The sequence below is a fragment of the Mustelus asterias genome, chromosome 25, assembly GCF_964213995.1.
Source record: "Mustelus asterias chromosome 25, sMusAst1.hap1.1, whole genome shotgun sequence".
NCBI lineage: Eukaryota > Metazoa > Chordata > Chondrichthyes > Carcharhiniformes > Triakidae > Mustelus > Mustelus asterias.
This window is the reverse complement of record NC_135825.1, coordinates 6,965,423-6,993,386: the sequence shown is the minus strand read 5'-3', so window position 1 is coordinate 6,993,386 and position 27,964 is coordinate 6,965,423. Positions and strand designations below refer to the sequence as shown.

General features: G+C 47.6%; 1 protein-coding gene across 1 annotated transcript in view; it reads left to right on the top strand.

Moving 5' to 3' along the window:
• LOC144511769 (cyclin-dependent kinase 18-like) overlaps window positions 1-27,964 on the top strand; it is a 123,139-nt gene that overhangs the window by 56,715 nt on the left and 38,460 nt on the right. Inside the window, exons 3-6 of the mRNA XM_078242038.1 lie at window positions 13,734-13,858; window positions 16,636-16,761; window positions 22,484-22,540; window positions 24,498-24,612. Of these exons, the coding sequence (XP_078098164.1) occupies window positions 13,734-13,858; window positions 16,636-16,761; window positions 22,484-22,540; window positions 24,498-24,612 (423 nt within the window). The remainder of the gene's footprint in view (window positions 1-13,733; window positions 13,859-16,635; window positions 16,762-22,483; window positions 22,541-24,497; window positions 24,613-27,964) is intronic.

The window sequence follows — 27,964 nt, the reverse complement described above, 5'->3', positions numbered from 1 at the left end:
TGCCATACTGATGTTTTACTTTCAGATGTGTTGAAGATGCTTTGTTAGTATGGACTAATTCTGATTTGATTTGATTTACTATTATCACATGTATGAAAAGTGTTGTTTGTTGCCCGCTTTACAGACAAAGCATACCATCCATAGAGTACATAGAGGAGAAGGAAAGGAGAGGGTGCAGAACATAGTGTTACAATCATAGTTAGGGTGTAGAGAAAGATCAACTTAATACAAGGTAGGTCCATTCAAAAGTCTGACAGCAGCAGGGAAGAAGCTGTTCTTGAGTCGGTTGGTATGTTTCCTCAGACTTTTGTATCTTTTTCCCGACGGAAAAAGGTGGAAGAGAGAATGTCCGGACTGCGTGGAGTCCTTGATTATGCTGGCTGCTTTTTCAAGGCAGCAGGAAGTGTAGACAGAGTCAATGGATGGGAGGCCTGTTTGCGTGATGGACTGGGCTTCGTTCACGACCCTTTGTAGTTTATTGCGGTCTTGAACAGAGCAGGAGCCATACCAAGCTGCGATACATCGAGAAAGAATTCTTTCTATGGTGCATCTGTAAAAATTGGTGAGTGTCGTAGCTGACATGTCAAATTTCCTTAGCCTCCTGAGAATATAGTTAGTAAATGCTTCAGGAATATTTAGCGGCCAAGTATAGGTCCAGCCCCAACTCTTAGTCCTACTGGCATGCTGGGAGGTGTGGATATATTTAGTGCTTTCTCTGGTAACTATAGTGTCAAAAGTGCAATGTCCAAATCCAACAATGTCCATATCACAGGGGATAATACATATTCAAACTGGTTGCTCCTTTCAATTGGGGAACTTAAAATTCAATGATTTTTAAGATTTTTTACGAGCTCGATAAATATCACCCTCTCCCCTTCACAAAAATGAATTCTTGCTGCTTTTATCCAGTCTTTCCCCCTCCCTGTGTGGAGGACGTCCCACATCCCTCACTTTGTGCCTGAGTTTATAAAGTCATTTAGACAATGTTTTAGAATTGGCAGGACCCTTAGATGCATTACCGTACAGAGGGATCTGGGCGTACAGATCCCTGAAAGTGGCAACACAAGTGGATAAGGTGGTCAAGAATGCGTGTGCCATGTTTGCCTTCATTGATTGGAACACAGAGTATAAAAATTGACAAGTCATGTTGCATCTGTATAGAACTTCAGTCAGGCCACATTTGGAATGTTGCGTACAGTTCTGGTCGCCACGCTATCAGAAGGATGTGGAGGCTTTGGAAAGGGTACAGAAAAGATTTACCAGGATGTTGCCTGGTATGGAGGGCATTAGCTATGAGGAGAGGTTAGACAAACTTGGTTTGTTTTCACAGCTGGAGGGTGAGGGGTGACCTGATAGGAGTTTACAAAATTGTGAGAGGCATGGATAGAATGGATAGCCAGAGTCTTTTTCCCAGGGTAGAAACGTCAATTATTGGGGTTCATAGAGGTAAAAGGGGGAAAGTTTAAAGGAGATGTGAGAGGAAAGTTTTTTACACGCTTTCTGAGGAGGTGGGAGAAGCAGATACAGTAGCAACGTTTAAGAGGCATCTTGACAGATACATGACGAGAAGGATCCAGACCACGTAGAGGCAAAGGGTCATTAGTTTAGAAAGGCATCATGGCTGGAATTTTACCACCTTGCCCACCCCAGAAACGGGGTGGGCGAGGCTGACAGAATGGCATTCTCCATTGGCCTCGATTCCCGGCTTGGGTCACTGTCTGTGTGGAGTCTGCACATTCTCCCCGTGTCTGCATGGGTTTCCTCTGGGTGCTCCGGTTTCCTCCCACAGTCCAAAAGATGTGCTGGTTAGGCCCCATCCTCTTGGCACTGCCCAGTGGGCAGTGCCAGGGTGCCAGGCTGGCACTGCCAGACTGACACTGCCCAAGGGGCATTGCCCAGCCCTACCCTGACCACCCAGGGGGCTTCAATGGCCTCCAGTCCCACTGGCAAAGCCATCATGTCAGATCCCCTTTGTGGGGACCATATGTGATCCTTGCCAGTGGTAAATATTGAAATCACCTCCACGCCCTTTATGGGCACAAAGTCGATTTTTCACCTCTCACCCAATCTTACCAACTCACCACACCGATGGATGGATGGGATGAGCCAATAGTCTCACTCCCAGGCTGCACCATTTACACGATGCACTGCAACAACTTACCAAATCCTTCGACAGCACCTTCCAAATCCGTGACCCCTGCCATCCAGGAGGACAAGGGCAGCCGATGCATGGAAACACCACCACCTGAAACTTCTTATCCAGATTACTCACCATCCCAACTTAGAACCATCTCAATTTGCTCCACTGTCGGCGGGTCAAAGTCCTGGAACATCCTCCCAAACAGCACTGTGGGTGTACCTATGCAGTAAGAGTTTTAACAACACCAGGTTAAAGTCCAACAGGTTTATTTGGTAGCAAATGCCATTAGCTTTCGGAGCGCTGCTCGTTCGTCAGATGGAGTGGAAATCTGCTCTCGATCTTGGAAGCCCCCTGGGTGGTCAGGGTAGGGCTGGGGCCTGAGGGGCCAGGGCCTGAAGGGGGTGGGGGGGGAACGGGGAGTTCCATGGTGGGGAGGGAAGGGGAAAACTCTGCACTCGATAGGGTGGGGCTCGGCCAGGGCGGCGATTGGGTGAATGGGGATCGGTCGGGCCAAAAATAGAGGTGTCTGGAGTTGATCGGCCGAGCCAGCGAATGGGGGGGGGGGGGGGTTGATCAATGGGTGAGGGTTTAATCGGCTGGGGCTAAGATCGGGAGAGCAGATTTCCACTCCATCTGACGAAGGAGCAGCGCTCCGAAAGCTAATGGCATTTGCTACCAATTAAACCTGTTGGACTTTAACCTGGTGTTGTTAAAACTCTTACTGTGTTTACCCGAGTCCAACGCCGGCATCTCCACATCATGACTACCGGTGTACCTATGCCACAGGGACTACAGCTGTTCAAGAAGGCAGCTCACCATCACCATCTCGAGGACAATTAGGGATGGGCAATAAATGCTGGCCTGACCAGTGATGTCCACATTCTATGAATGACAAAAAATCTGCCCGTCTTCCTTTCATCTATAACCCTCGATGCTTGGCCATGTTTGGCTTTCTGTAACTCCCTGATTCCTCTCGTCTCCTCTCACACTCTCTCCAGCCTCGGGGCTGTGCTCCACACTCTGGGTCTCAGCCTCTTGTCTACATTTCACCATTGAAAAAAATGTCGTCCGCTGACACTAAATGGGTTAACGTTTCGGGCTCTGTGTGGTACAAGTGTTAATCTTCACGATCAAAGGGATGTGGGCAGAGAGAATACTCTTTGAATTGTAAAAGCTTTTTGGCAGCAATTGTGAGCAGTCCCACATCCATTTCCTTTGATATCCCAATTCCCATTATTCTGCTTGACAAAAATAAGCATTAATAAACAGCAGCCAGACAATTAAAATAAATCATGCATGCATCCCATGTGGTGATGAATTGACAATCATTAGCATTCACCTGCTAACTGTGAAAAATCTCTTGGAAGGTTCATTGCTGTTAAATTTTGTCCACCTCCGTGCCCATCATCACCAGTTCCCTTTCATTATTTAAAGAACTGCCTTTCTCTGCGTCAGATCTCGAGTTTCCCATTCATAGAATCACTACACCACAGGAGGGGGCCACTCGGCCCATCGAGTTTGCACGGTCTCTCCGACCGACCATCTTACCCAGGCCCTATTTATCCCACATATTTTGATTTTGATTTGATTTATTATTGTCACATGTATTAACAAACAGCGAAAAGTATTGTTTCTTGCGTGCTGTACAGACAAAGCATACCGTTCATAGAGAAGGAAACGAGAGAGTGCAGAACGTAGTGTTACAGTCATAGCTAGGGTGTAGAGAAAGATCAACTTAAGTCCATTCAAAAGTCCTGACAGCAGTAGGGAAGAAGCTGTTCTTGAGTCGGTTGGTACGTGACTTCAGACTTTTGTATCTTTTTTCCGACGGAAGAAGGTGGAAGAGAGAATGTCCGGGGTGCGCGGGGTCCTTAATTATGCTGGCTGCTTTGCCGAGTCAGCGAGAAGTGTAGACAGAGTCAATGGATGGGAGGCTGGTTTGCGTGATGGATTGGGCTACATTCACGACCTTTTGTAGTTGCTTGTGGTTTTGGGCAGAGCTAATTACCCCTCTAATCCCCCTAACTTGCACATCTTGAGACATTAAGAGACATTTTAGCATAGCCAACCCACCTAACCCGCATACCTTTGGACTGTGGGAGGAAACCGGAGCACCCGGAAGAAACCCAGCACTGTGGCACAGTGGTTAGCACTGCTGCCTCACAGCACCAGGTACCCGGGTTCAACTCCGGCCTTGGGTGACTGTGTGGAGTCTGCACGTTCTCCCCACGTCTGCGTGGGTTTCCTCCGGGTGCTCCGGTTTCCTCCCACATTCCGAAGACGTGCGGGCTAGGTGGATTGGCCATCTTAGTGTCAGGGGGTTGAGCAGGGTAAATTGTCCCTTAGTGTCAGGGGGTTGAGCAGGGTAAATACATGGGGTTACGGGGATAGGACCTGCGTGGGATTGTTGTCGTTGCAAGCTCGATGGGCTGAATAGCCTCCTTCTGCACTGTTGGGCTTCTATTCTAACTCACAAAGACCGGGGGGAGAATGTGCAAACTCCACACAGACAGTCACCCAAGACTGGAATGGAACTCAGATCCCTGGCGCTGTGAGGCAGCAGTGCTAACCACTGTGCCACCTTGTCGCCCGTTACTGCTCTTCACTCTCTGATTCTGTTCCCTTTGCTCCTTCTCCGTTCCCCAAGGATATCGAATCAGGATAACCCACTGGCCACCGTGCTTTTCCCTCTTTTCACTGTATTGGGTGGGGGTCAACCAATATTTTCCCCAACTGACGGTATTGGCAGACAAGGAACCATTCAAACAGATGACTATTCGCAAAATCTACCCCTAAAGTAACACTAAAAATCTCCGACTTTGGTAGAAAGATGATTCTAATATTAAGTGAAGTGACCTTTCATCTGATCAACAATAGTTACAGTCAGAAAACATTTGATCCAAAATTAACATCATCCCATTACTGACCAAACATTGAACTGACAGGTAAACTGGAAACCAAACACATTTCTAGAAGGGGATATACAAACTGGTCAGACGTCATATACTACTTTTAACTTTTCAGGTACATACTTGTCAAACTCTCTTCGGACTAGCAGAAGTCTTAAGCTGAGGTCAGGTTCGAGGGTGGGAGGTAATTGGACCAGGGTGCGGAGGAACAATTCAGCCCCATTTTAATGCCATCTTCCTTTGTCCATCCTTGTAATGGAAAAAACATCTGCATAATCTTTTCATGCTGCATTTTTTTCATTCATTCATGGGATGTGAATATCGCTGGCAATGCCAGTTAAGAGAAACTGTTCCCAATGGGCAGCACGGTGGCACAGTGGTGTTAGCACCGCTGTCTCACAACTCCACAGACCTGGGTTCGATTCCCTGGCTTGGGTCACTGTCTGTGTGGACATTCTCCTCGTGTCTGCGTGGGTTTCCTCCGGGTGCTCTGCTTTCCTCCCACAGTCCAAAGATGTGCGGGTTAGGTTGATTGGCTATGCTAAATTCGCCCTCAGTGTCCTGGGATGTGTAGATTAGAGGGATTAGCGGGGTAAATATGTGGGGTTACAGGGAAAGGGCTGTTATCAGTGCAGACTCAATGGGCCAAATGGCCTCCTTCTGCACTATAGGATTTCTATGGTTTCTATTTGTTGCCCATCCCTAATTGTTCTTCCAAACGTCTTCTGCAGTCCACCTGGTGTAGGTACACCCTCAGTGCAGCTGGGGAAGGAGGTCCAGGATTTTGACCCTGTGACAGTGCGGCCATAACAATATATTTCCGAGTTGGGATGGTGTGTGACTTGGAGGGGAACTTGCAGGCAATGGTGTTCCCATGTATCTGTGGCCCTTATTATTCCGGATGGTAGAGGTTGTGGGTTTGGAAGTTGTTGTCAAAGGGAGTTTCCTGCAGTGGATTTTCACAGACGGTACACAACCCGTTGCCATTGTGTGTTGGTGGTGGAGGGAGTGCGTGCTTAAGATGGTGGATGGGGTCCCATTCAATGGACTGCTTTGTCCTGGATGGTGTCGAACTTATTGAGTGTTGTCGGAGCTGCAACTCATCCAGGTTAAGAGGCATGGTTAGTAAGTTTGCAGATGACACCAAGATTGGTGGCATAGTGGACAGTGAGGAAGGTTATCTCCAATTGCAACGGGATCTTGATCAATTGGGCAGTGGGCTGGTGAATCGCAGATGGAGTTTAATTTAGACAAATGTGAGGTGATGCAGTTTCATAGATTGAACCAGGGCAGGACTTACTCAGTTAATGGTAGGGGGTTGGGGAGAGTTACAGAACAAAGGGATCTTGGGGTACATGTTCATAGCTCCTTGAAAGTGGAGTCGCAGGTGGACAGAGTGGTGAAGAAGGCATTCGGCATGCTTGGTTTCATCGGTCAGAACATTGAATACAGGAGTTGGGGCGTCTTGTTGAAGTTGTACAAGACATTGGTAAGGCCACACTTGGAATACTGTGTGCAATTCTGATCACCCTATTATAGAAAGGATATTATTAAACTAGAAAGAGTGCAGAAAAGATTTACTAGGATGCTACCGGGACTTGAAGGATTGAGTTATAAGGAGAGGCTGGATAGACTGGGACTTTTTTCTCTGGAGCGTAGGAGGCTGAGGGATGATCTTATAGAGGTCTTTAAAATAATGAGGGGCACAGATCAGCTAGATAGCCAATATCTTTTCACAAAGGTAGGGGAGTCTAAAACTAGAGGGCATAGGTTTAAGGTGAAAGGGGAGAGATACAAAAGTTTCCAGAGGGGCAATTTTTTCACACAGACGGTGGTGAGTGTCTGGAACAAGCTAGAAGTTTAACAACACCAGGTTAAAGTCCAACAGGTTTATTTGGTAGCAAAAACCACACAAGCTTTCGAGGCTCTGAGCCCCTTCTTCAGGTGAGTGGGAATTCTGTTCACAAACAGAACTTATAAGACACAGACTCAATTTACATGAATAATGGTTGGAATGCGAATACTTAAGTAAGTATTCGCATTCCAACCATTATTCATGTAAATTGAGTCTGTGTCTTATAAGTTCTGTTTGTGAACAGAATTCCCACTCACCTGAAGAAGGGGCTCAGAGCCTCGAAAGCTTGTGTGGTTTTTGCTACCAAATAAACCTGTTGGACTTTAACCTGGTGTTGTTAAACTTCTTACTGTGTTTACCCCAGTCCAACGCCGGCATCTCCACATCATGGAACAAGCTGCCAGGGGTAGTAGTAGAAGCGGGTACAATTTTATCTTTCAAAAAGCATTTAGATAGTTACATGGGTACGATGGGTATAGAGGGATATGGACCAAATGTGGGCAATTGGGATTAGCTTAGGGGTTTTAAAAAATAAGGGCGGCATGGACAAGTTGGGCCGAAGGGCCTGTTTCCATGCTGTAAACCTCTATGACTCTATGGCATTAGGTCAGTGGAGAGCATTCCATTACACTCCTGATTTGTGCCTTGTGGATGGTGGGCAGGCTTTGGCGAGTCTGGACGTGATATTTCGACCGGTGGTCGAACTAAAGGATCTCCACAGCTTTGGGGTGAAGGAGTGGAATCTATCCCTCTTGATATTTCTGTCTTGTCTTTCTCAGTAAGAGGCCAGGGAGCTAAGTGATTCAGCACATTTTGCAGTTTATATACATTGCATTCGTAGTGGGTCAGTGATGGAGTGGATGGTTATTGATTACAGTGGCAGGGCCAATCACATCAGTTCCCAGTGGCGTTTCGACCTTAAATTGAGGCTCTAGCAGAATAGGGATTAGAGATGCCGGGGCTGTGATACTTGGTGGAGAGAAGACTCAGGGGAGATATGATGCAAGTTTTCAAAATGATGAGGTTTAATAGATACTATTCCTGATGACAGTAAGAAGTTTCACAACACCAGGTTAAAGTCCAACAGGTTTATTTGAAATCATGAGCTTTCGGAGCGCTGCTCCTTCCTCAGATGAGTGGACTTCCCTTTCCTGTTGGTGTGGGAAGGCGGGGCTGATGATAATCCATTTGCTGGGTGGCAAATGGGATGTGTGGGGGTGGAACAGTTAGAGGCAGGAGGTCACGTGACCTGCAGGAATATACTCGACCAGGGTTGATAACCCCACTCCGGAGTGTGTGGCAATGTACACAATTGCTTGGAATTTTGATTGCGATGGAATTACCAAATTAATGGGGGGTTACCTGGATGTCTAATCGGGAAGTGAGAAACGGTGCTACTGCAGTCACAGGGGGCTGGATTTTGTGGCCCCATCATGGAGTGGGTGGGGCTGGAAAATGTGGCGAGCCATTCAAAAGTCCATTGAGTTTGGCAGGAGCGGAAAATCCCGCTGGTGGAAAATTCCACAAATTGTCTGAGAGTGGGGTTAAGCCACAATGTTGGGAAGAGAAGCAGGTCCATGTTGTTTCCACCCACCTTCCGGATCTGAGAGTGCTTGAGGGTGATGACAAAAGAAGACCTCCTACAATGGGGTTCACACAACTGTCTGAAACATCTCGAAATACCTCACACACAACCACTTCCAGGCCTTTCCCAGTCTTCCCCGTCAACATTGTGAGCTCCTTATGCATCTTTGAGCAATGCCATGGGATCCTCTTTTTTTCATCCGTGGGACATGGGTGTCGCTGGCTGGCCAGCATTTATTGCCCATCCCTATTGCCCGAGGGAGTTGAGAGTCAACCACCTTGCTATGGCTCTGGAGACACACGTAGGCCAGACCAGGTAAGGACGGCAGATTTCCTTCCCTAAAGGACATTAGTGAACCAGATGGGTTCTTCCAACAATCAACAATGGTTTTATGGTCATCAGTAGACTCTTAATTCCAGATATTTTTTATTGAATTGAAATTTCACCTCCTGGATTAATAGTCTGGTGATAATATCCCATTCACCCGAGCCACTGCAACAGGTAGACAGCGCCTTGGGTTAATATTTCATCCAATTGGCTGCAGGGAAAGTGGAAAGAACACTTTGTGAGCAGCACATCAGCTTCTGAGGCAGGGGCCGTGCATCAAGTCCCAACTCAGAAGCTTCAGCAAACATCCGGGCTGACACTCCAGCGCAGTCCTGAAGAGCTGTGGTGATTTGGATACGACATTACAGACGGCACGGTGTCGCAGTGGTTAGCACTGCTGCCTCACAGTGCCAGGGGCCCAGGTTCGATTCCCGCTTGGGTCACTGTCTGTGTGGAGTCTGCACGTTCTCCCCGTATCCGCGTGGGTTTTCTCCGGGTGCTCCGGTTTCCTCCCACAGTCCGAAACAATGCTGATTAGCTGCATTGGCCATGCTAAATTCTCCCTCAGTGTACCCAAATAGGTGCCGGAGTGTGGCGACTAGGGGATTTTCACAGCAACTTCATTGCAGTGTTAATGTAAACTACTTGTGACACTAATAAAGAAACTTAAAAAGGATTTGAAGTACTTTAACTGGAATGTGCGTTCGGTATTTGCCACTCAGATTTGTATACACGGCCAAAACGGTGTTGCTATATACCGTTCCAACCCCTCTGAGGCTGTGTCTCCCCAGCTATATACCAACATCTAGTCAATTAATTTCTATAGTACCACGCAGCTGAAGCCTTACCCTGTCTGACTTCCACAAACATTTTTTGGGTCCTCTTGCTGATACTGCTTTTTTTCATCAAATTAAATTACATAAAATATTTTCTCCAATTTCCCTTGCCAATGATGGCAGGGCCTTTGACTATCTTGGGCACTCAGCTGTTCAATTCCCTCCCCAACTCTCAACCTGTGTCTCCCTCTGCTCCTTTTAAAACTCACCTCAAAACCTACCAATCTGACCAAGCTTTTGGTCACCTGTCCTAATACCCCCTTGGTATCAGGTCCTTTTGACTGATTCCACACCTGTGAAGCACCGCAGGAGGGTGAAGTGCTGTAAGTGGAGGGACTTGTCCCGGATCAACTGTGGCCTGTAATGACTTCAACAAAGCCCATATCTTATTCATCCGTGGGACGAGGGCGTCACTGGCTGGCCAGCATTTATTGCCCAGCCCTAATTGCCCGAGGGCAGTTGAGAGTCAACCACATTGCAGTGGCTCTGGACTCACATGTAGGCCAGACCGGGTAAGGATGGTAGATTTCCTTCCCTAAACTAGATGGGTTTTTCCGACAATGGGTTTCATGGTCATCAGCAGATTCTTAATTCCAGATATTTTTTTATTGAATTCAAATTCCACCAGCTGCCGTGACGGGATTCGAACCCGGGTTCCCCAGAATATTAGCTGAGTTTCTGGGTTAATAGTCCAGCGATAATACCACTAGGCCGTCGCCTCCCCATGAGGTTGAGCTCTTGGAGTATGAGCTCCCTGATTGAGGTCATAACTGCCTGCCCCATCAGGGAGCCTTGCCTGCATATCCAAATGGGAGTGTCAGGTCTTTTGGAACTCCGGATTCTGACATTGTATCTGAAGCAGCCTAGGAATGGAATGGAGTTTGTAAATAAAGGGAATCTGGTGAAGGGGCAACCGGCCTCTGATGAGTTATGTCATTGTTGTAAGAGCAAATCTTGGCAAGTGGTTGGTCTGACCCGACTGTTTTTTCGTAATCATGTCCTTAAAGCTGATTCTCCTTGGCTACCTACCAACCCCTCCATAAGCAACACCTGCATCAGTCACGATCCAGGCTTCACTCTTTCTCCTTCTTCTCCACCGTTAATGTAAAAAGAGCGGCAGCCAGGCAGAGGTGTCGCTTTTCTCTGATTAAAACATAATTTGCCCACCAAACACACCGTGCGATTTCCAGCAGAGGTGGAAAGTAATCACATCTGGCGAGGTCTACAGTCTATTAATAGCGATCCGCTCTGCCATCCTTGTGGGATTCCTCTTGTGTCTGAGAAACCCAAAGTCATTTCTGACACTCGGGAATTGGATGCATTTCTAAAATGTTCGCTCAAATAGATTGCACAGTGTGAACATCATCCAGAACCAATACTGACACTGATGTATCAGGTAATCAGATGGAGACGGGGGAGCAGGCCTGGTGTTTTTAATTTACAAACTCTTCAAACTCCGGACTGAAAGGTTTTTAAAGTCCAGAACTGCAGGAAATAGGGTTTCCAAATAACAGCCGGGTTAATTCTGTGAGTGGAGATAGTCACTTAATACAAATCATCCACAAAAAACCAATCACAACCAGTGATTGCAGTTCAATCTCCAGGCATGATTGATGGGAAATTAGTCAATCATTTCCATTCTGCCCTAGACTTGTGGCAGCACAGTGGTTAGCACTGCTGCCTCACAGCGCCAGGGACCCGGGTTCAATTCCCGGCCTGGGTCACTGTCTGTGCAGAGTTTGCACGTTCTCCCCGCGTCTGCGTGGGTTTCCTCCGGGTGCTCCGGTTTCCTCCCACAGTCCAAAGATGTGCGGGTTAGGTGGATTGGTCGTTCTGAATCACCCCTTAGTGCCAGGGGGACTAGCTAGGGTATGATGCGCGTCTGATAAATAGACAAGGCTGATGTTGCCAGGAACAGAAGGCTTTTATTCGCTAAAAGGAACGATGTGGAACAGACAATAACCAGAACAATACTGAGCATGTGGACCTCCCGACTGAAGGCCGGAGGGGGAGGGCTGCAGCCTTTATACCCTGAGGGCGGAGCCTCCAGCTAAAGGTGCAGCCGAATTAAAGGTGTCAGGGAGTGTCTCATATATGAACAGTAGTGGCAACAATATATACAGCTCAACCGTGCCGAAGGCACGACAGTGGTTTACCACAGGGTAAATGCATGGAGTTATGGGGCTAGGGCCTGGGTGGGAGTGTGGTCGGTGCAGACCCATGGGCCTCCTTCTGCACTGTAGGATTCTATGCTCCTATGATATATATATGTGTGCGTGTACATATATATAAATGTTTGTATAAATATATATAGATAGCTCAGTATGGCTGATTTCCCCAGATGCCCACTTGATATTTTGCCTTGTACCCCCACCTCACAGTGCATGGTGTACTACCTGTAACGTACTGTTCAAAGGGCGGCACGATGGCACAGTGGTTAGCACTGCTGCCTCACAGCGCCAGGGACACTGGTTCAATTCCAGCCTCGGGTGACTGTGCGGAGTCTACACGTTCTCCTCGTGTCTGAGTGGGTTTCCTCCGGGTGCTCCGGTTTCCTATCTCAGTCCAAAGATCTGCAGGTTAGGTGGATTGGCTATACGAAATTGCCCATTAGTGTCCAAAGATGTGTAGGTTAGGTAGTGGGTTATAACCAGTTGTGCTGTAAACTGTTCATTTACTTCAAAGTTGAAAGGGATTTGGGAGTCAAAATTAACTAATTAGTTCCATTTGGATGCCAGGATAATGTGTTTCACACTGCCACGGGGAAGAGGATAGAGAAAGTCATTTCTGAGATCAGGTAACAGGCTTCCCTATAAATTAATCAATGTCACAGGCAGGCAGTAACATGAAGTGGTCAGAAAAGACTACTTGGCTTTGGGGGCTACCACAGCCAGATGCAGGAGGGAGACAGTCTCTAGTCGAATAGTTGCATCCTGCAGCCGTCTTAAGGGTTCCAGGAGATGGGTCCTTGCATGGCTGGAGAAGCAGAATGATCGGAACAGGCTTTATTGCTGTTGGTGGAAGAAACTCATCGAGATCTGAGAAAAGTACCTGGAGACAGTCACCCGAAGATACTACTCGGTGAAGCAGAGATACAGGAACCTACTGAAACCTGGGAACAACTCTGGGCTGTTTGCTAAAAGGACTGTAGTGCAGGGGAGAACACGATGGGTGATTGGTATAAAAAGGAATATAATTTTCTGTAGTTCGAAGTGTAAGTTACCAACAAAAGGAAAATAGTGCTTCGTTGATAGTATTTCAGTCACTGGGTAGTATGTCCTGAGAAGGGAATCATGGCCAATCTAATTGTTGGAGACCCCTTGGGGATGAGTGACCATAACATGATAGAATTTTTTATCAAGATGGAGAGTGAAGTAGTTGATTCGGAGACTCGGGTGCTGAATCTTAATAGAGGAAATATGAGGATATGAGGCCTGAGTTGGCCTTGATAGATTGGGGAGAGTTATTTAAAGGGATGACAGTGGATAGGCAATGGCAAACATTCAAGGAATGCCTGGGGGAACGGCAGCAACTGTTTATTCCTGTCTGGCGAAATGGGTAAGAGATGGAGATGAGATATTTCTTCACCCAAAGAGTGGTGAGTCTGTGGAATTCATTACCACAGGAAGGACTTGATGCCAAAACATTGAATGTATTCAAGAGGTGGCTAGATATGGGATCTTGGGGCGAATGGGATCAAAGATTATGGGGAGAAAGCAGGTCAACGACCATAGGGGTGATGGGGGAAGAGGGCTTGGTGCGAGTTAGGATACAGCAGGAGTGTTTTGGATGAGGTGAAGCTGATGGAAGCCATGTTGAATGATCAGCCACGATCGTGATGAATGGTGGAGCAGGCTTGAAGGGCCGAATGGCCTCCTCCTGCTCCTACCTTCTTTGTTTCTATGTTTCATTTGTTACAGTAAAAGTTTTAAAACCTTGTCATGACATTCTTTCAGCCAGTAACTGGAAGTTCTTTTTTAAAAGATCTCTATAGAGATTGTAATAAGTAAATCCTAAAAAGTGAATCCTCATGAATGTATTCTCAGTCCTGGTTAATGAGTTATTTGTTTCCTTTACTTAGATATTGCACATGAGAATCTTCCACTGACATTGAATGTTCATACGGACCGGGTGACATCAGAAGATGGCCATTCTCCGAATCCCCTGCGTTATAGGAATCACCGACAGCGCAGGTTCTCAATGGAGGTACAAAATAGTCTCTCACCTCAGGCCAACGTGTTCATCAGTGGCTGGACACATGGTGGTGTAGCTGCTCTCAGATATTCCAATGGTCTCCTGGCTAGCCTCCATCTTCCATCATCCAAAATAATCTTGCCATATCCCAACTCACACCAAGCCCTGTTCACCTATCACCTCGATGCTTGCTGGCCTGCCATGTATTCCTGATCCAGCAATGTCTTGATTTTAAAATTCACATTCTGAAACCCCTCCATTATTGCCAGGGCTTGGTGCGAGTTAGGATACGGCAGGAGTGTTTTGGATGAGGTGAAACTGATGGAAGATGGAAGCCAAGTTGGATGATCAGCCATGATGGTGATGAATGGCGGAGCAGGCTTGAAGGGCCGAATGGCCTCCTCCTGCTCCTATCTTCTATGTTTCTATGTTTAATTTGTTTTACGGTGAAAGTTTTAAAATCTTGTCATGACATTCTTTCAGCCAGTAACTGGAAGTTCTTTTTAAAGTTATCTATAGAGATTGTAATATATAATCCTAAAAAAGCAAATCCTCAGAATGTATTCTCAGCTGCGAATTCTCTCCCGAAACCACTGCCTTCCTCTCTCCTCATTTATGCCTCTTGTTTAAAGTTACCTTTGAGGGCGGCACGGTAGCACAGTGGTTAGCACTGCTGCTTCACAGCTCCAGGGACCTGGGTTCGATTCCCGGCTTGGGTCACTGTCTGTGTGGAGTTTGCAGATTCTCCTCGTGTCTGCGTGGGTTTCCTCCGGGTGCTCCGGTTTCTTCCCACAGTCCAAAGATGTGCGGGTTAGGTTGGTTGGCCATGCTAAAATTGCCCCTTAGTGTCCTGAGATGTGTAGGATAGAGGGATTAGTGGGTAAATATGTAGGGATATGGGGGTAGAGCCTGGGTGGGATTGTGGTCGGTGCAGACTCGATGGGCCGAATGGCCTCCTTCTGCACTGTAGGGTTTCTATGATTCTATGATCATCTGTCCTAATATCTCCCTACCTGACTCGGTGACTAGATCAGACACTCCAAGGTATTTTATGAAGTTAGTCGAGATCCTAACTTTTACATTTGGTTTAGGCATTAGGGTGAACATAGGATGTTTCACTCCAGGTATGATTCAAGTGACCCACCAGGAAGCTTTTATCAAAACAACCTTTATTTAAAAACACAGTTCGAATATAGCAAAAAGAATTAGCAGAACTTTTATCAATTACAATATTTAAACATGACAAAGTATAATTCTTAACAGCTAGCTATCTCTAGTGTTCGAATTTAGTAGTCTCCCCCAAAGACATCATTCCCTTTTCCAGACCCAGTTAGCACCAAAAGCAGATATGTTTACATGGATGCTAGATTTCCAGCCTTTTAACACCTCTGGACAGAGGTCCAGACAGACACCTGTCTTCTGACTCTCACACAGCAACCTCCAGAGAAAGGTATATTCTCAAGCAGCAGAACTTCAGAAAATAAATCTGGTCTCTGATAGAACCCAGTCTCCAGACCTCAGAGACTCAAAGCTACTTCTTCTTTCCACAGTTCCCAAAAAGCAACTGAGTTGATTTCTTTGTGTGAGCCTAGCTCCACCCAGTCACCTGATATTCCTGTAAATCAACCCAATCAAGCTCTACTCTGCAAAATCCCTGGGGAACACTAAGAACAGCAGAACAGCATTAGCCCAGTGTAAAACAAGCATTCTAGCAATTAGGAGCAATTATGCTGCTGCGGTAACAAGACAGGGCTGCTGGATATAGACCCAATGGCACCGATAAAATGGAAGGTTCTGCTAAAAACATCCTGCACAGAAACATGACAAATTAATCTCTTAAAGGCAGAGTATTATCTCACAGAACGCTCTTGAGAATTACTTTGGGATGATTTACCAGGTTACAGGTGAGATATTAATGTCATCTATGTTGAGAGCCACTCTTGAAGTTTGGGATTTGGGTTGCCACAGGGCAATTGCACAGAATTAACAGCATAGAACAGGCTATTTAACCAAACTGATCTATGTTGGCTTTTCTACTCCAGCCTCTTCATCGAATCCTATCAGAACATCCTTTCTTCTCCTTATGTTCATTTAGCTTCCCCTTAAAGAATCTCCATCATTCGCCTCAGATATTCCAAGTGGGGGTGAAATTAAATGCACAAGAAGTGCAGCAGAGAAATAGGCCATTTGGCCCAACCACTTCATGCTGGTGTTTATTCAACACTCAAACGAAATAGGAGGCAGTGATGTAATGGTATTGTCGCTGGATGAGTAACCCAGAGACCGAGGGGAATGCCCCAGGAATCCGGGTTTCCAATCCCACCACGGCAGATGGTGAAATTTGAACGCAATGAAGAAACTGGAATTAAAAGTCATGAAAGCCATTGTCAAATATCGTAAAAGCCCACCTGATTCACTCATGTCCTTGAGGGAAGGAAATCTGCCGTCCTTACCTGGTCTGGCCTACATGTGACACCAGAGCCCACAGCAATGTGGCTGATTCTTAACATAGGAACATGGGAATTAGCAGCAGAATCGGCAAAAATTCAGCCCTTCGAGCCTGCTCCGCCATTCAATCAGATCATGGCTGATCTCTCCCGGGTCTCAAATCCACCCCCCCCCCCCCCCCCCCCCCTACCCATTCCCCATTTCCTTGCCGCTCAGTTCAAAGGCAACAAATGGTGACCTTGCCCCAGTGATGTACACATCCTATGAATAAATAAACTGTGTTCTCTCTTCCTCCTCTACCCCCCCCCCCCCCCCCCCCCCACCAATCCCCGCCACCCCAGGACTTCAGCAAGAGGCTGTCGCTGCCAATGGATATTCGACTCCCAGAGGAATTCCTGCAGAAGCTGCAGCTGGAGAGCCCGCCCCTTCCCAAGACATTGAGCAGGACGTCCCGGAGGGCTTCGCTGGTGAGTCAGTCGGAGGCTCCTGCCTTTCATTACACCGTCGCTGGAGCCTATTCAGCCTGGTGCACATCACAGCAACATCACAACAGATGGAACCTGTGAGCGGAGAACATCAGACATCAACTCGGGCAAGGATAACTGCAGACACTGGAAACATGAAATATAAACAGAAAATGCTGGAACTGCACAGCAGTTCAGGCAGCATCCGGTGAAAGGTCATTGATCGGAGACGGTTTCTATCCCCACACATGCTGCCTGACCTGCTGATAGTTTCCAATATTTGCTGTTTTTATTCCATGTACCAACTAGCCTCATGAGTCTAGATGATTAAGGGGTGATCTGATTCAGGTGCGTAAGATAATAGGCGGAGTACATGAGGTCTTGCTGAGATTTATACATGGTTTATGGGATCCTTCTGACAAAAAGTAATTAAAATTTCCCTGCCCATGCTTGGCAAGGTTCCCAGGTTCTCCCCACGTCTGCGTGGGTTTCCTCCGGGTGCTCCGGTTTCCTTCCACAGTCCAAAGATGTGCGGGTTAGGTGGATTGGCCGTGGTAAATTGCCCCTTAGTGTCAGAGGGTTTAGCAGGATAAATGAGGGTTATGGGAATGGGGCCTGAGTGGAATTGGGGTCAGTACAGACTCGATGGGCCAAATGGCCTCCCTCTGTACTGTAGGGATTTTATGATTCTATGACTGCTGTAGCTGGTGGAACAGAATGTCTCACTTTAGTATTTAGAAGTGACTTAATTGAGAGGATTTAGGGTACTTAAAGGAATTGATGGAGCAGAAGGAGAGAAATAATTATCCAAGGTGAGTTTGGAACAAGGAGGCAGAACATTATAGTAGAGCTAGGCTGTTCAGGGGTGATGCCAGGGAACACTTCTTCAGACAATGGTAGTGGAAATCCGGAACGTTCTCCACTAAAGAGCTATTGAGGCCGGGTGGCCACCTGATCATTTAAAAACTGAAACTGATAGTGTTATATATTTGTCCCTCTTGGCTCACCGTACAGCCCTGCTGTAGTAATGTATGCAAGGAAGTGATACAATGTGACGTAGAGCAGGAAACAGAGAAGTAGCTGATATGAGAGAGAGAACACCCCACAATACATTTACTGAGTTTATCGAGTGATCTTGAGTGTCATTCTCCAAATACACAAACAAAACTGGCGACGAGGATAAAGGACGTGCGCTTGCTGAACCACTCGGAAGAAGAAGTTGAAGCAAAGAAAAGTCAGAAAGAAGGAAACTTTTCACCTGTGCCACACTGTTGTCTGTGGGGAAGATCAGTTGGCTAGTGTGGACTTGAGTAAAAGATACTCGGGAAACAGATTCTAGAGCTGTCTGGAGCAAGTGACAGACTGAAGCTCAGATCAGTGCCTTGTGTAAATAAGAAAACCGAGGTGGTTGATGGAAATGTGGTTGCGAAATGTGCATACGGGAAACCTGCGTGAGTAAAAATGGTGGGATCTTCCTTCATCGTTGGAGCTTTTGATGAAAATGTGGAAAAGCGGAGCTCTTATACTGAGCATGGGTGGCACAGTGGTTAGCACTGCTGCCTCACAGCGCCAGGGACCCGGGTTCAATTCCCGGCTTGGGTCACTCTCTGTGTGGAGTTTGCACATTCTCCCTGTGTCTGCGTGGGTTTCCTCCGAGTGCTCCAGTTTCCTCCCACACTCCAAAGATGTGCGGGTTAGGTTGATTGGCCATGCTAAATTGACCCTTAGTGTCAAGGGGATTAGCAGGGTAAATATATGGGGTTACGGGGATAGGGGCTGGGTGGGATTGTAGTCGGTGCAGACTTGATGGGCTGAATGGTCTCCTTCTGCACTGTAGGGATTAGAACATAGAACATAGAACAGTACAGCACAGAACAGGCCCTTTGGCCCACGATGTTGTGCCGAGCTTTATCTGAAACCAAGACCAAGCTATCCCACTCCCTATCATCCTGGTGTGCTCCATGTGCCTATCCAATAACCGTTTAAATGTTCCTAAAGAGTCTGACTCCACTATCACTGCAGGCAGTCCATTCCACACCCCAACCACTCTGAGTAAAGAACCTACCTCGGACATCCTTCCTAAATCTCCCACCATGAACCCTATAGTTATGCCCCCTTGTAATAGCTCCATCCATCCGAGGAAATAGTCTTTGAACGTTCACTCTATCTATCCCCTTCATCATTTTATAAACCTCTATTAAGTCTCCCCTCAACCTCCTCATTCTATGATTTTGATTGTTTTTGTGCTGGTGAACAAAATAGATGAAGATATTATGGTGCCCACTTTCCCGAGCATGATGGGAGGTGCAATGTTTCCTCTCCTCCGCAGTCTTGTGCGACCTGATAAAGCCAGGCACTAAAATGTAAAGCAAATTGTGGAAACGTTGCAGGCATATTTTTCACCGAAACCCTTGGTGATCATTGAGCGCTTTAGATTCCATAAAAGAAACCCAGAGGAGGGAGAGCCAATCACGCAATTTGTTGCCGTGCCTCAAAGACTTGTAGAACATTGTGAATTTGGAGATGTACTTGATGATACCATTCGTGACAGAGTGGTTTGTGGTCAGAGTGATTATTCTCCCACCATTGAGGAAATGGAGAAGCTACACGGAGGTCACTGAGGAGTCGTATGCATGAAGGAAATGGCAAGAAGTTATTTCTGGTGACCCGGACTTGATGCTGAGATTGAAGAAAAAGTTAGAACATGTGCAAAGGTCAGAAGCTTGTCACCCCTTGACCCTGTTGCACCATGGGAGTGGCCTGAAGAGGCTTGGCAATGTGTGCATGTGGATTTTGAAGGACATTTAGCAACTGTTGAAGTTCACACCAAATGGCCAGAGGTCATTGTGATGACATCTGCTTCATCTGAGAAGACCATTGAAAAGCTGGGGGAAGCGTTTAGTCTCTTTGCATTTCATGAACAGCTGGTAAGCGATAACGGACCTCAGTTTGTCTGACATGAATTTGAGAACTTCAGACAAGAAAGCACAATTCAACACATTCTATCCACACCACATTAAACTGCCACTAATGGATTCGCAGAATGCTTCATCCAAACCATGAAACATACTTTGAAATCGACCAAAGAACAAGGTTCGCTTATTCAACAAATTCCTCCTGGAATACCACACACGTCACGACCAAGACCTCTCCTGCATTACCTCGTGATAAAAAGCCAGCTGCATTTGATCTTCTAAAACCTCCAAAATCAAGGAGATTGTGTGACAACAACCACAAGCACAAGGAACTGTGTGAAAACAAGGCAAAGCACACAGTCCAGATCATCAACAACCTGTCCTGGTCCCCCCATGCCGACACAATAGTTAAGAAAGCCCCACCAATGCCTCTACTTTCTCAGAAGACTCAGAAAATTTGGCATGTCAGTTATGACTCTCACCAACTTTTACAGATGCACCATAGAAAGCATTCTTTCTGGTTGTATCACAGCTCGGTGTGGCTCCTGCTCTGCCCAAACCCACAAGAGACTACAAAAGGTCATGAATGTAGCCCAATCCATCACGCAAACCAGCCTCCCATCCATTGACTCTGTCGACACTTCCCACTGCCTCGGCAAAGCAGCCAGCATAATTAAGGACCCCTCGCACCCCGGACATTCTCTCTTCCACCTTCTTCCATCGAGAAAAAGATACAAAAGTCTGAGGTCACGTACCAACCGACTCAAGAACAGCTTCTTCCCTGCTGCCATCAGACTTTTAAATGGACCTACCTTACATCAAGTTGATCTTTCTCTACACCCTAGCTATGACTGTAACACTACATTCTGCACTCTCTCGTCTCCTCGATGAACGGTATGTTTTGTCTGTATAGCGCGCAAGGAACAAGACTTTTCATTGTATGTTAATACATGTGACAATAATAAATCAAATCAAATCAAATCAGTTTTCCCGGCTTGGGTCACTGTCTGTGCGGAGTCTGCACGTTCTCCCCGTGTCTGCGTGGGTTTCCTCCGGGTGCTCCGGTTTCCTCCCACAGTCTGAGAGACGTGCTGGTTAGGGTGCATTGACCCGAACAGGCGCCGGAGTGTGGCGACTAGGGGAATTTCACAGTAACTTCATTGCAGTGTTAATGTAAGCCTTACTTGTGACGAATAAATAAACTTTTAAACTTTAAGATACACAGCAGATGGATTTTTATTCAAAGAATCATAGAATGCCTACAGTACAGAAGGAGGCCATTTGGCCCATCGAGTCTGCACCGACCACAATCCCACCCCGGCCCTCTTCCCATAACCCCACACATTTACCCTGCTCATCCCCCTGTCACTAAGGGGCAATTTAGCAATGGCCAACCAACCTAACCTGCACATCTTCGGAGTGTGGGAGGGAACCGGAGCACCCGGAGGAAACCCACGCAGACACGGGGAGGACGTGCAAACTCCACGTTATTGTTTGAGAGTTACAGAACTGAAGTGGGTAAGATAGAGTTAGCCGCAGATCAGCCTTGTAATTGAATGCTAGTACAGGCCTAAAGGGCTGAATGGCCTCCTCCTGTTCCTATGTAAGTCCCCAGGCTCTATTAGGTTTTATTCAGTGGGAGCACTCTTGCCTCTTCGTCCAATTATAGCAGCCTTTCAGTCAAAGTTAGCCTCAGTATTGTTTCATGCTGATTTCAAGCCAGTGGTGCACATTGCCACCAAGTGGTGATTTCCATTCATTACATAGTTCATGGAATCACAGGCAGCCTCGATAGTAACCGCTCCTTACCCAGAGGGAGCGGTGCCCGGTGGGGGAAAAGAGGATTTGAAGATCTCATCTACTTACTGACCTTGTACACATCCCTGTCACCGACATTTGGAGCCTCTTCCCTGTCTCACAGAAAGTCCCAATCATCCCAAACCAACACAAAATTCCTAAAATTCAGGCAGCTGGAGTCGGAACTGTTGATGGTGAACCTCTGGCGTTTTCATCTTCACACTGACAAGAACCTCTGGCGTTTTCTCCTCACTGACATGGGTGGCACGGTGGCACAGTGGTCAGCACTGCTACCTCATGGCGCCAGGGACGCAGGTTCAATTCCGGCCTAGGGTCACTGTCTGTGTGGAGTTTGCACGTTCTCCCCATGTCTGCGTGGGTTTCCTCCGGGTGCTCCAGTTTCCTCCCACACTCCAAAGATGTGCGGGGTAGGTTGATTGGCCGTGCTAAATTGACCCTTAGTGTCAGGGGGATTAGGAGGGTAAATATGTGGGGTTACAGGAGATAGGACCCGTGTGGGAATTGTGATCGGTGCAGACTCGATGGGCCGAATGCCCCCATCTGCAATGTAGATTCTATGATTCAATGATCAGCCATGATCATAATGAATGGAGCAGCAGGCTTGAAGGGCCGAATGGCCTACTCCTGCTTCTATATTCTATGTTTCTATCTTTGTACACGAAAGGTCAATTTAGCCTGGGCCAATCCACCTAACCCGTATATCTTCGGACTGTAAAAGGAAACTGGAGCACCTGGAGAAAACCCACACAGACACGGGGAGAACGTGCAAACTCCACACAGACAGTGACCCCAGCCAGGAATCGAACCCAGGTCCCTGGTGCTGTAAGGCAGCAGTGCTAACCACTGTGCTACCGTGCCGCCTTGTATTCTGTTGCAACGATGATTGCCCTTCAAAGGTTTGGCCGTCGCATCATCACTGGCTTTCACAAGGGTAAAACGTTATATTTTTTCAGTGAAGTGATTTGAATTGACTTGAGTTTCCTTTCTTGCAGTCCGACATTGGATTTGGGAAGTTGGAGACCTACGTTAAACTGGACAAGCTGGGAGAGGTGAGTTCAACCGATCACTGAACTGAATAAAGGTCTTCACCCACTTTCCATTTTCAGGTTCATAGAATCAAAGAATCACACAGCACAGAAGAGGCCCTTCAGCCCATCGAATATGCACCAACACATTAGAAACACCTGAATTCCCACCAAATCCCATCTGCCAGCACTTGGCCCATAGCCCTGAATGTTATGATGTGCCAAGTGCTCATCCAGATACTTTTTAAAGGATGTGAGGCATCCCACCCCCACCACCCTCCCAGGCAGCGCATTCCAGACCGTCACCACCCTCTGGGTAAACAACATTTCCTCACATCCCCTCTAAACTTCCTGCCCCTCACCTTGAACCTATGTCCCCTCATGAGGGACTCTTCAACTAAGGGGAACAGCTGTTCCTTATCCACTCTGTCCATGTCCCTCATAATCTTGTACACCTCGATCAGGTCGCCCTCTCTGCTCCAATGAAAACAACCCAAGCCTATCCAACCTCTCTTCACAACTTAAGTATTTCATCCCAGGCAGCGTCCTGGTGAATCTCCTCTGCACCCCCTCCAGAGCAATCACATCCTTCCCATAATGTGGCGACCAGAACTGCACACAGTGCTCGAGCTGTGGCCTCACCAAATATCTATCCAACTCCAATATGACTTCCCTGCTTTTGTAATCTATTCCACCTAACCTACACATCTTTGGACTGTGGGAGGAAACCGGAGCACGCGGAGGAAACCCATGCAGACACGGGGAGAACGTGCAAACTCCGCACAGATAGTGACCCGAGCCGGGAATCGAATCCGGGTCCCTGGCGCTGCGAGGCAGCAGTGCTAACCACTGTGCCACCGTGCCCAGTTCTTCTCTTGAGAAATTACATGTAAACTTGCAAGAGCATCCAGATCAGCCTCCTAACCAGGGGTGGCACGGTAGCACAGTGGTTAGCACTGCTGCTTCACAGCTCCAGGGACCTGGGTTCGATTCCCGGCTTGGGTCACTGTCTGTGTGGAGTTTGCACATTCTCCTCGTGTCTGCGTGGGTTTCCTCCGGGTGCTCCGGTTTCCTCCCACAGTCCAAAGATGTGCAGGTTAGGTCGATGCTAAAAAAAAATTGCCCTTAGTGTCCTGAGATGTGTAGGTTAGAGGAATTAGTGGATGGATATGGGGGTAGGGCCTGGGAGGGATTGTGGTCGGTGCAGACTTGATGGGCCGAATGGCCTCTTTTTGTACTGTAGGATTTCTATGATTATTCATCCGATATATCCCTAGGAATTTTGCTGATCTTTCTGGGATTGTGACACTCGGGCTATCACCCCTCACCACACCCTCTCACAGCTATAGGATCGGACCTGGGGAACTTGCAGCTGGTGGTGTCCCCACCTGCCTGCTGCCCTTGTCCTTCTAGATGGTAGAGGTGGCAGGTTTGCGAGGTACAGTTCAAGGCACTTTGTAAGTTGTTGATGTGCACCTTGTAGATGGTACGGTTGGATCTCCGACAATCACAGAATAAGACTATTCGACACATTCATAGAAATCATAGAAACCCTACAGTACAGAAAGAGGCCATTCGGCCCATCGAGTCTGCACCGACCACAATCCCACCCAGGCCCTACCCCCATATCCTACCCGCTAATCCGTCTAATCTACGGATCCCAGGACACGAAGGGGCAATTTTAGCATAGCCAATCAACCTAACCCGTACATCTTTAGACTGGGGGAGGAAACCGGAGCACCCGGAGGAAACCCACGCAGACACGAGGAGAATGTGCAAACTCCACACAGACAGTGACCCAAGCCGGGAATCGAACCCAGGTCCCTGGAGCTGTGAAGCAGCAGTGCTAACCACTGTGCTACCGTGCTGCCCCATTGTTGGCTCTTTGGAGCCAATTAGTCCCATTGTTCCTGCTCTACAGAGAAAAAACCCACAATTTCTCCCCGTCATCTCATTCAGCATTTCCACATTGTTCTTTCAGGGAACTTACGCCACAGTCTTTAAGGGCAGAAGCAAGTTAACGGAAAACCTGGTGGCACTGAAGGAAATCCGCTTGGAACATGAAGAAGGGGCTCCGTGCACCGCGATCCGAGAAGGTACAGTCCAATCCCTGAATGCCGCCCCACATCTTAGTAATGCCCACCTTGCTGGGAGACGGTGCGTCCAGATTTCACCCAACACTGGGACAATCCTCAACTGTATGATGCTTATTCTATTTTTGGAAGATCTAATTCAGGTGTGAAATAGACAGTAAATGGCAGAATCCATAGGAGCATTGGCATACAGAGGGATCTGGGCGTACAGGTCCACGGATCCCTGAAACTGGTAACGCAGGTGGATAAGGTGGTCAAGAAGGCAGACAGCATGCTTGCCTTCATCGGCCGGGGCATCGAGTATAAATGTTGCCAATTATGTTACAGCTGTATGAAACTTTAGTTAGGCCACATTTGGAGTATTGTGCGCAGTTCTGGTCGCCACACTACCAGAAGGACGTGGATGCTTTGGAGAGAATGCAAAGAAGGTTTACCAGGATGTTGCCTGGTCTGGAGGGTTTAGGGATGAGGAGAAGTTGGAGAAACTCAAATTGTTTTCACAGGAAAGACAGAGGCTGAGGGACGACCTGATAGAAATCTATAAAATTATGAGAGGCATAGAGAGGGTGGATAATCAGAGGCTTTTTCCCAGGGTGGGAAGGTACACCACAAGAGGGCACAGGTTTAAGGTGAGAGGGGGAAAGTTTTGGGGAGACGTGTGGGGGAGATTTTCATACAGAGGACGATGGGTGCCTGGAACGCGCTGCCAGAGGAGGTGGTGGAAGCAGGCACATTAGTTCAAGGTGTATCTTGATAGACAAATGAACGGGAGACAAGCAGAGGGATAGAAACTCCATATTGGTGCAGGTTTGGTGGGCCGAAGGGCCTGTTCCTGTGCTGCATTATTCTTCATTCTTTGTAGGATATGGGATTCACTGGCCAGGCCAGCACTTATTGTCTATCCCTAATCGCCCTTGAGAAGGTGGTGGTGAGATGCCTTCTTGAACCCGCTGCAGTCCCTGTGGTGTAGGTACACCCACAATGCTGTTAGGGAAAGAATTCCAGGATTTTGTCCCAGTGACAGTGAAGGAGCGGCGATATATTTCCAAGTCAGGATGGTGAGTGACTTGGAGGTTGTGACTCAGTGGGTAACACTCTTGCCTCCGAGCCCAAAGGGTATGGCCAGACATAAAAGTGGAACATCAAGGTTGGCATCCCCAGCGCGGTGCTGAGGGAGTACGACACTGTCAGAGGTGCTGGTTTTCAGGTGAGGTGCTAAACTATGGACGGCATGGTGGCACAGTGGTTAGCACTGCTGCCTCACAGCGCCAGGGACCCGGATTCAATTCCTGGCTTGGGTCACTGTCTGTGCGGAGTTTGCACGTTCTCCCCGTGTCTGCGTGGGTTTCCTCTGGGTTCTCCAGTTTCTACCCACAGTCCGAAAGATGTGCTGGTTAGGGTGCATTGGCCGTGCTAAATTCTCCCTCAGTGTTACCCAAACAGGCGCCGGAGTGTGGCGACGAGGGGATTTTCAAAGTAACTTCATTGCAGCGTTAATGTAAGACTACTTGTGACAAATAAATAAAATGAACTAAGGCCTTGGCTGGAATTCTCCAGCCATTCATCCCCTGCCCCCACTGCAGTGAGGATGGAAAATCTCTGTTCACTGCAGCAGGACTGGAAAATCCCAGCTGCGGGCGAGATCGGAGAATCCAGCCCCTTGTCAGTTCTCTAGGTTGGAGTTAAGTGATCCTGTGGCAGTGTTTTAATGAAGAGTGGGTGTGTCCTGGCCAATATTTATCTTTTTATCAACATCATTAAAGCAGACAATCGGGTCGCTATCACATGCTTGTTTGTGGGATCTTGCTGCGCACAAACTGGCTGCCCCAATTTCTACGTTACAGCAGTGACTACTGCAATTCAATCAGCAATTTACCCCTGGTGGGGTATTGCCATGCAAGGCCCAGATGTGGTTCACGTGGTATCTGGGTGGATGCCTGATACCTGAACAGTGGGTGGGCAGCAGGCTATTGCGTCATGAAGGGCATCACAGCTGAGGGCCAGTTCTGCTCTTATCTGGGGACACTGAGCTGTGGCCAGGAATGAGGACCTCAGCTGATTTTTTTTCCTCCTTCTGGACTAGGAAGCCCTTTAGCCAAATCTTTCCCAAATCCTTTAGCACAGACTCAGTGATCAGCCCTGGGGGTTTCCCTGCTCTCTCTGCGTGACTAACTTGCATCTTGTGTGTCAGTCACATGTCCAGCAGCCAGTAGGTGGCAGTGTTGCGCCACATAAATCGCTAACACGCAGTAATAATAACTTACATTTATAAAAGCTTCTTTAACACAGCAAAAAATCCCGTAAATCTCCTTGGGAAGGAGATTCCCAGCCAAGGGAAAAGAGCAGGAGGTGCATGAAGCTTCACTTCAGAGCCCATGTTAAGGAGCAATGTGAGAAAAATAAAATAAAATAAAGTTTATTTATTAGTGTCACAAGTCAGCTTACATTAACACTGCAATGAAGTTACTGTGAAAATCCCCGAGTCGCCACAGCCTGGCGCCTGTTCGGGTCCATGCACCTAATTAGCACGTCTTTCGGACTGTGGGAGGAAACTGGAGCACCCAGAGGAAACCCACGCAGACACGGGGAGAATGTACAGATTCCATACAGACAGTGAGCCGAGCCGGGAATCGAACCTGGGTCCCTGAGGCAACAGTGCGCAGCATAGAAAGAGGTGGTTTTGGGGAGAATATTCCAGGATTTGGAGGGCGAAGGCACGGATGGCAAAGTCGCAGGACGTGTGGGATCGGCCGGAGTTAGAGGAATGGAGAACCAGGAGGGAATGGCAGATTGGGACAAAGTCATGATGGAATTAAATCACAAGGGTGAGGACTTTAACCAGCCTCCCATCCATTGACTCTGTCTACACTTCCCGCGGCCTCGGCAAAGCAGCCAGCATAATTAAGGACCCCACGCACCCCGGACATTCTCTCTTCCACCTTCTTCCGTCGGGAAAAAGATACAAAAGTCTGAGATCACGTACCGACCGACTCAAGAACAGCTTCTTCCCTGCTGCTGTCAGACTTTTGAATGGACCCACTTTGCATTAAGTTGGTCTTTCTCTACACCCTAGCTATGACTGTAACACTACATTCTGCACTCTCTCCTTTCCTTCTCTATGAACGGTATGCTTTGTCTGTATAGCGCGCAAGAAACAATACTTTTCACTGTATACTAATACATGTGACAATAATAAATCAAATCAAATCAAATCAAATTTACATTTGGGTTGATTGGAGAGTGAGTATCAGGGAGGGATGACATTAACCCTCCCCGGAGTGCAAGGCCAATTGGAGGAGCCCCATCTATCCAATGAGATGGTGCCGTCACTGCGGCGCATCGAGGCCAACACTGC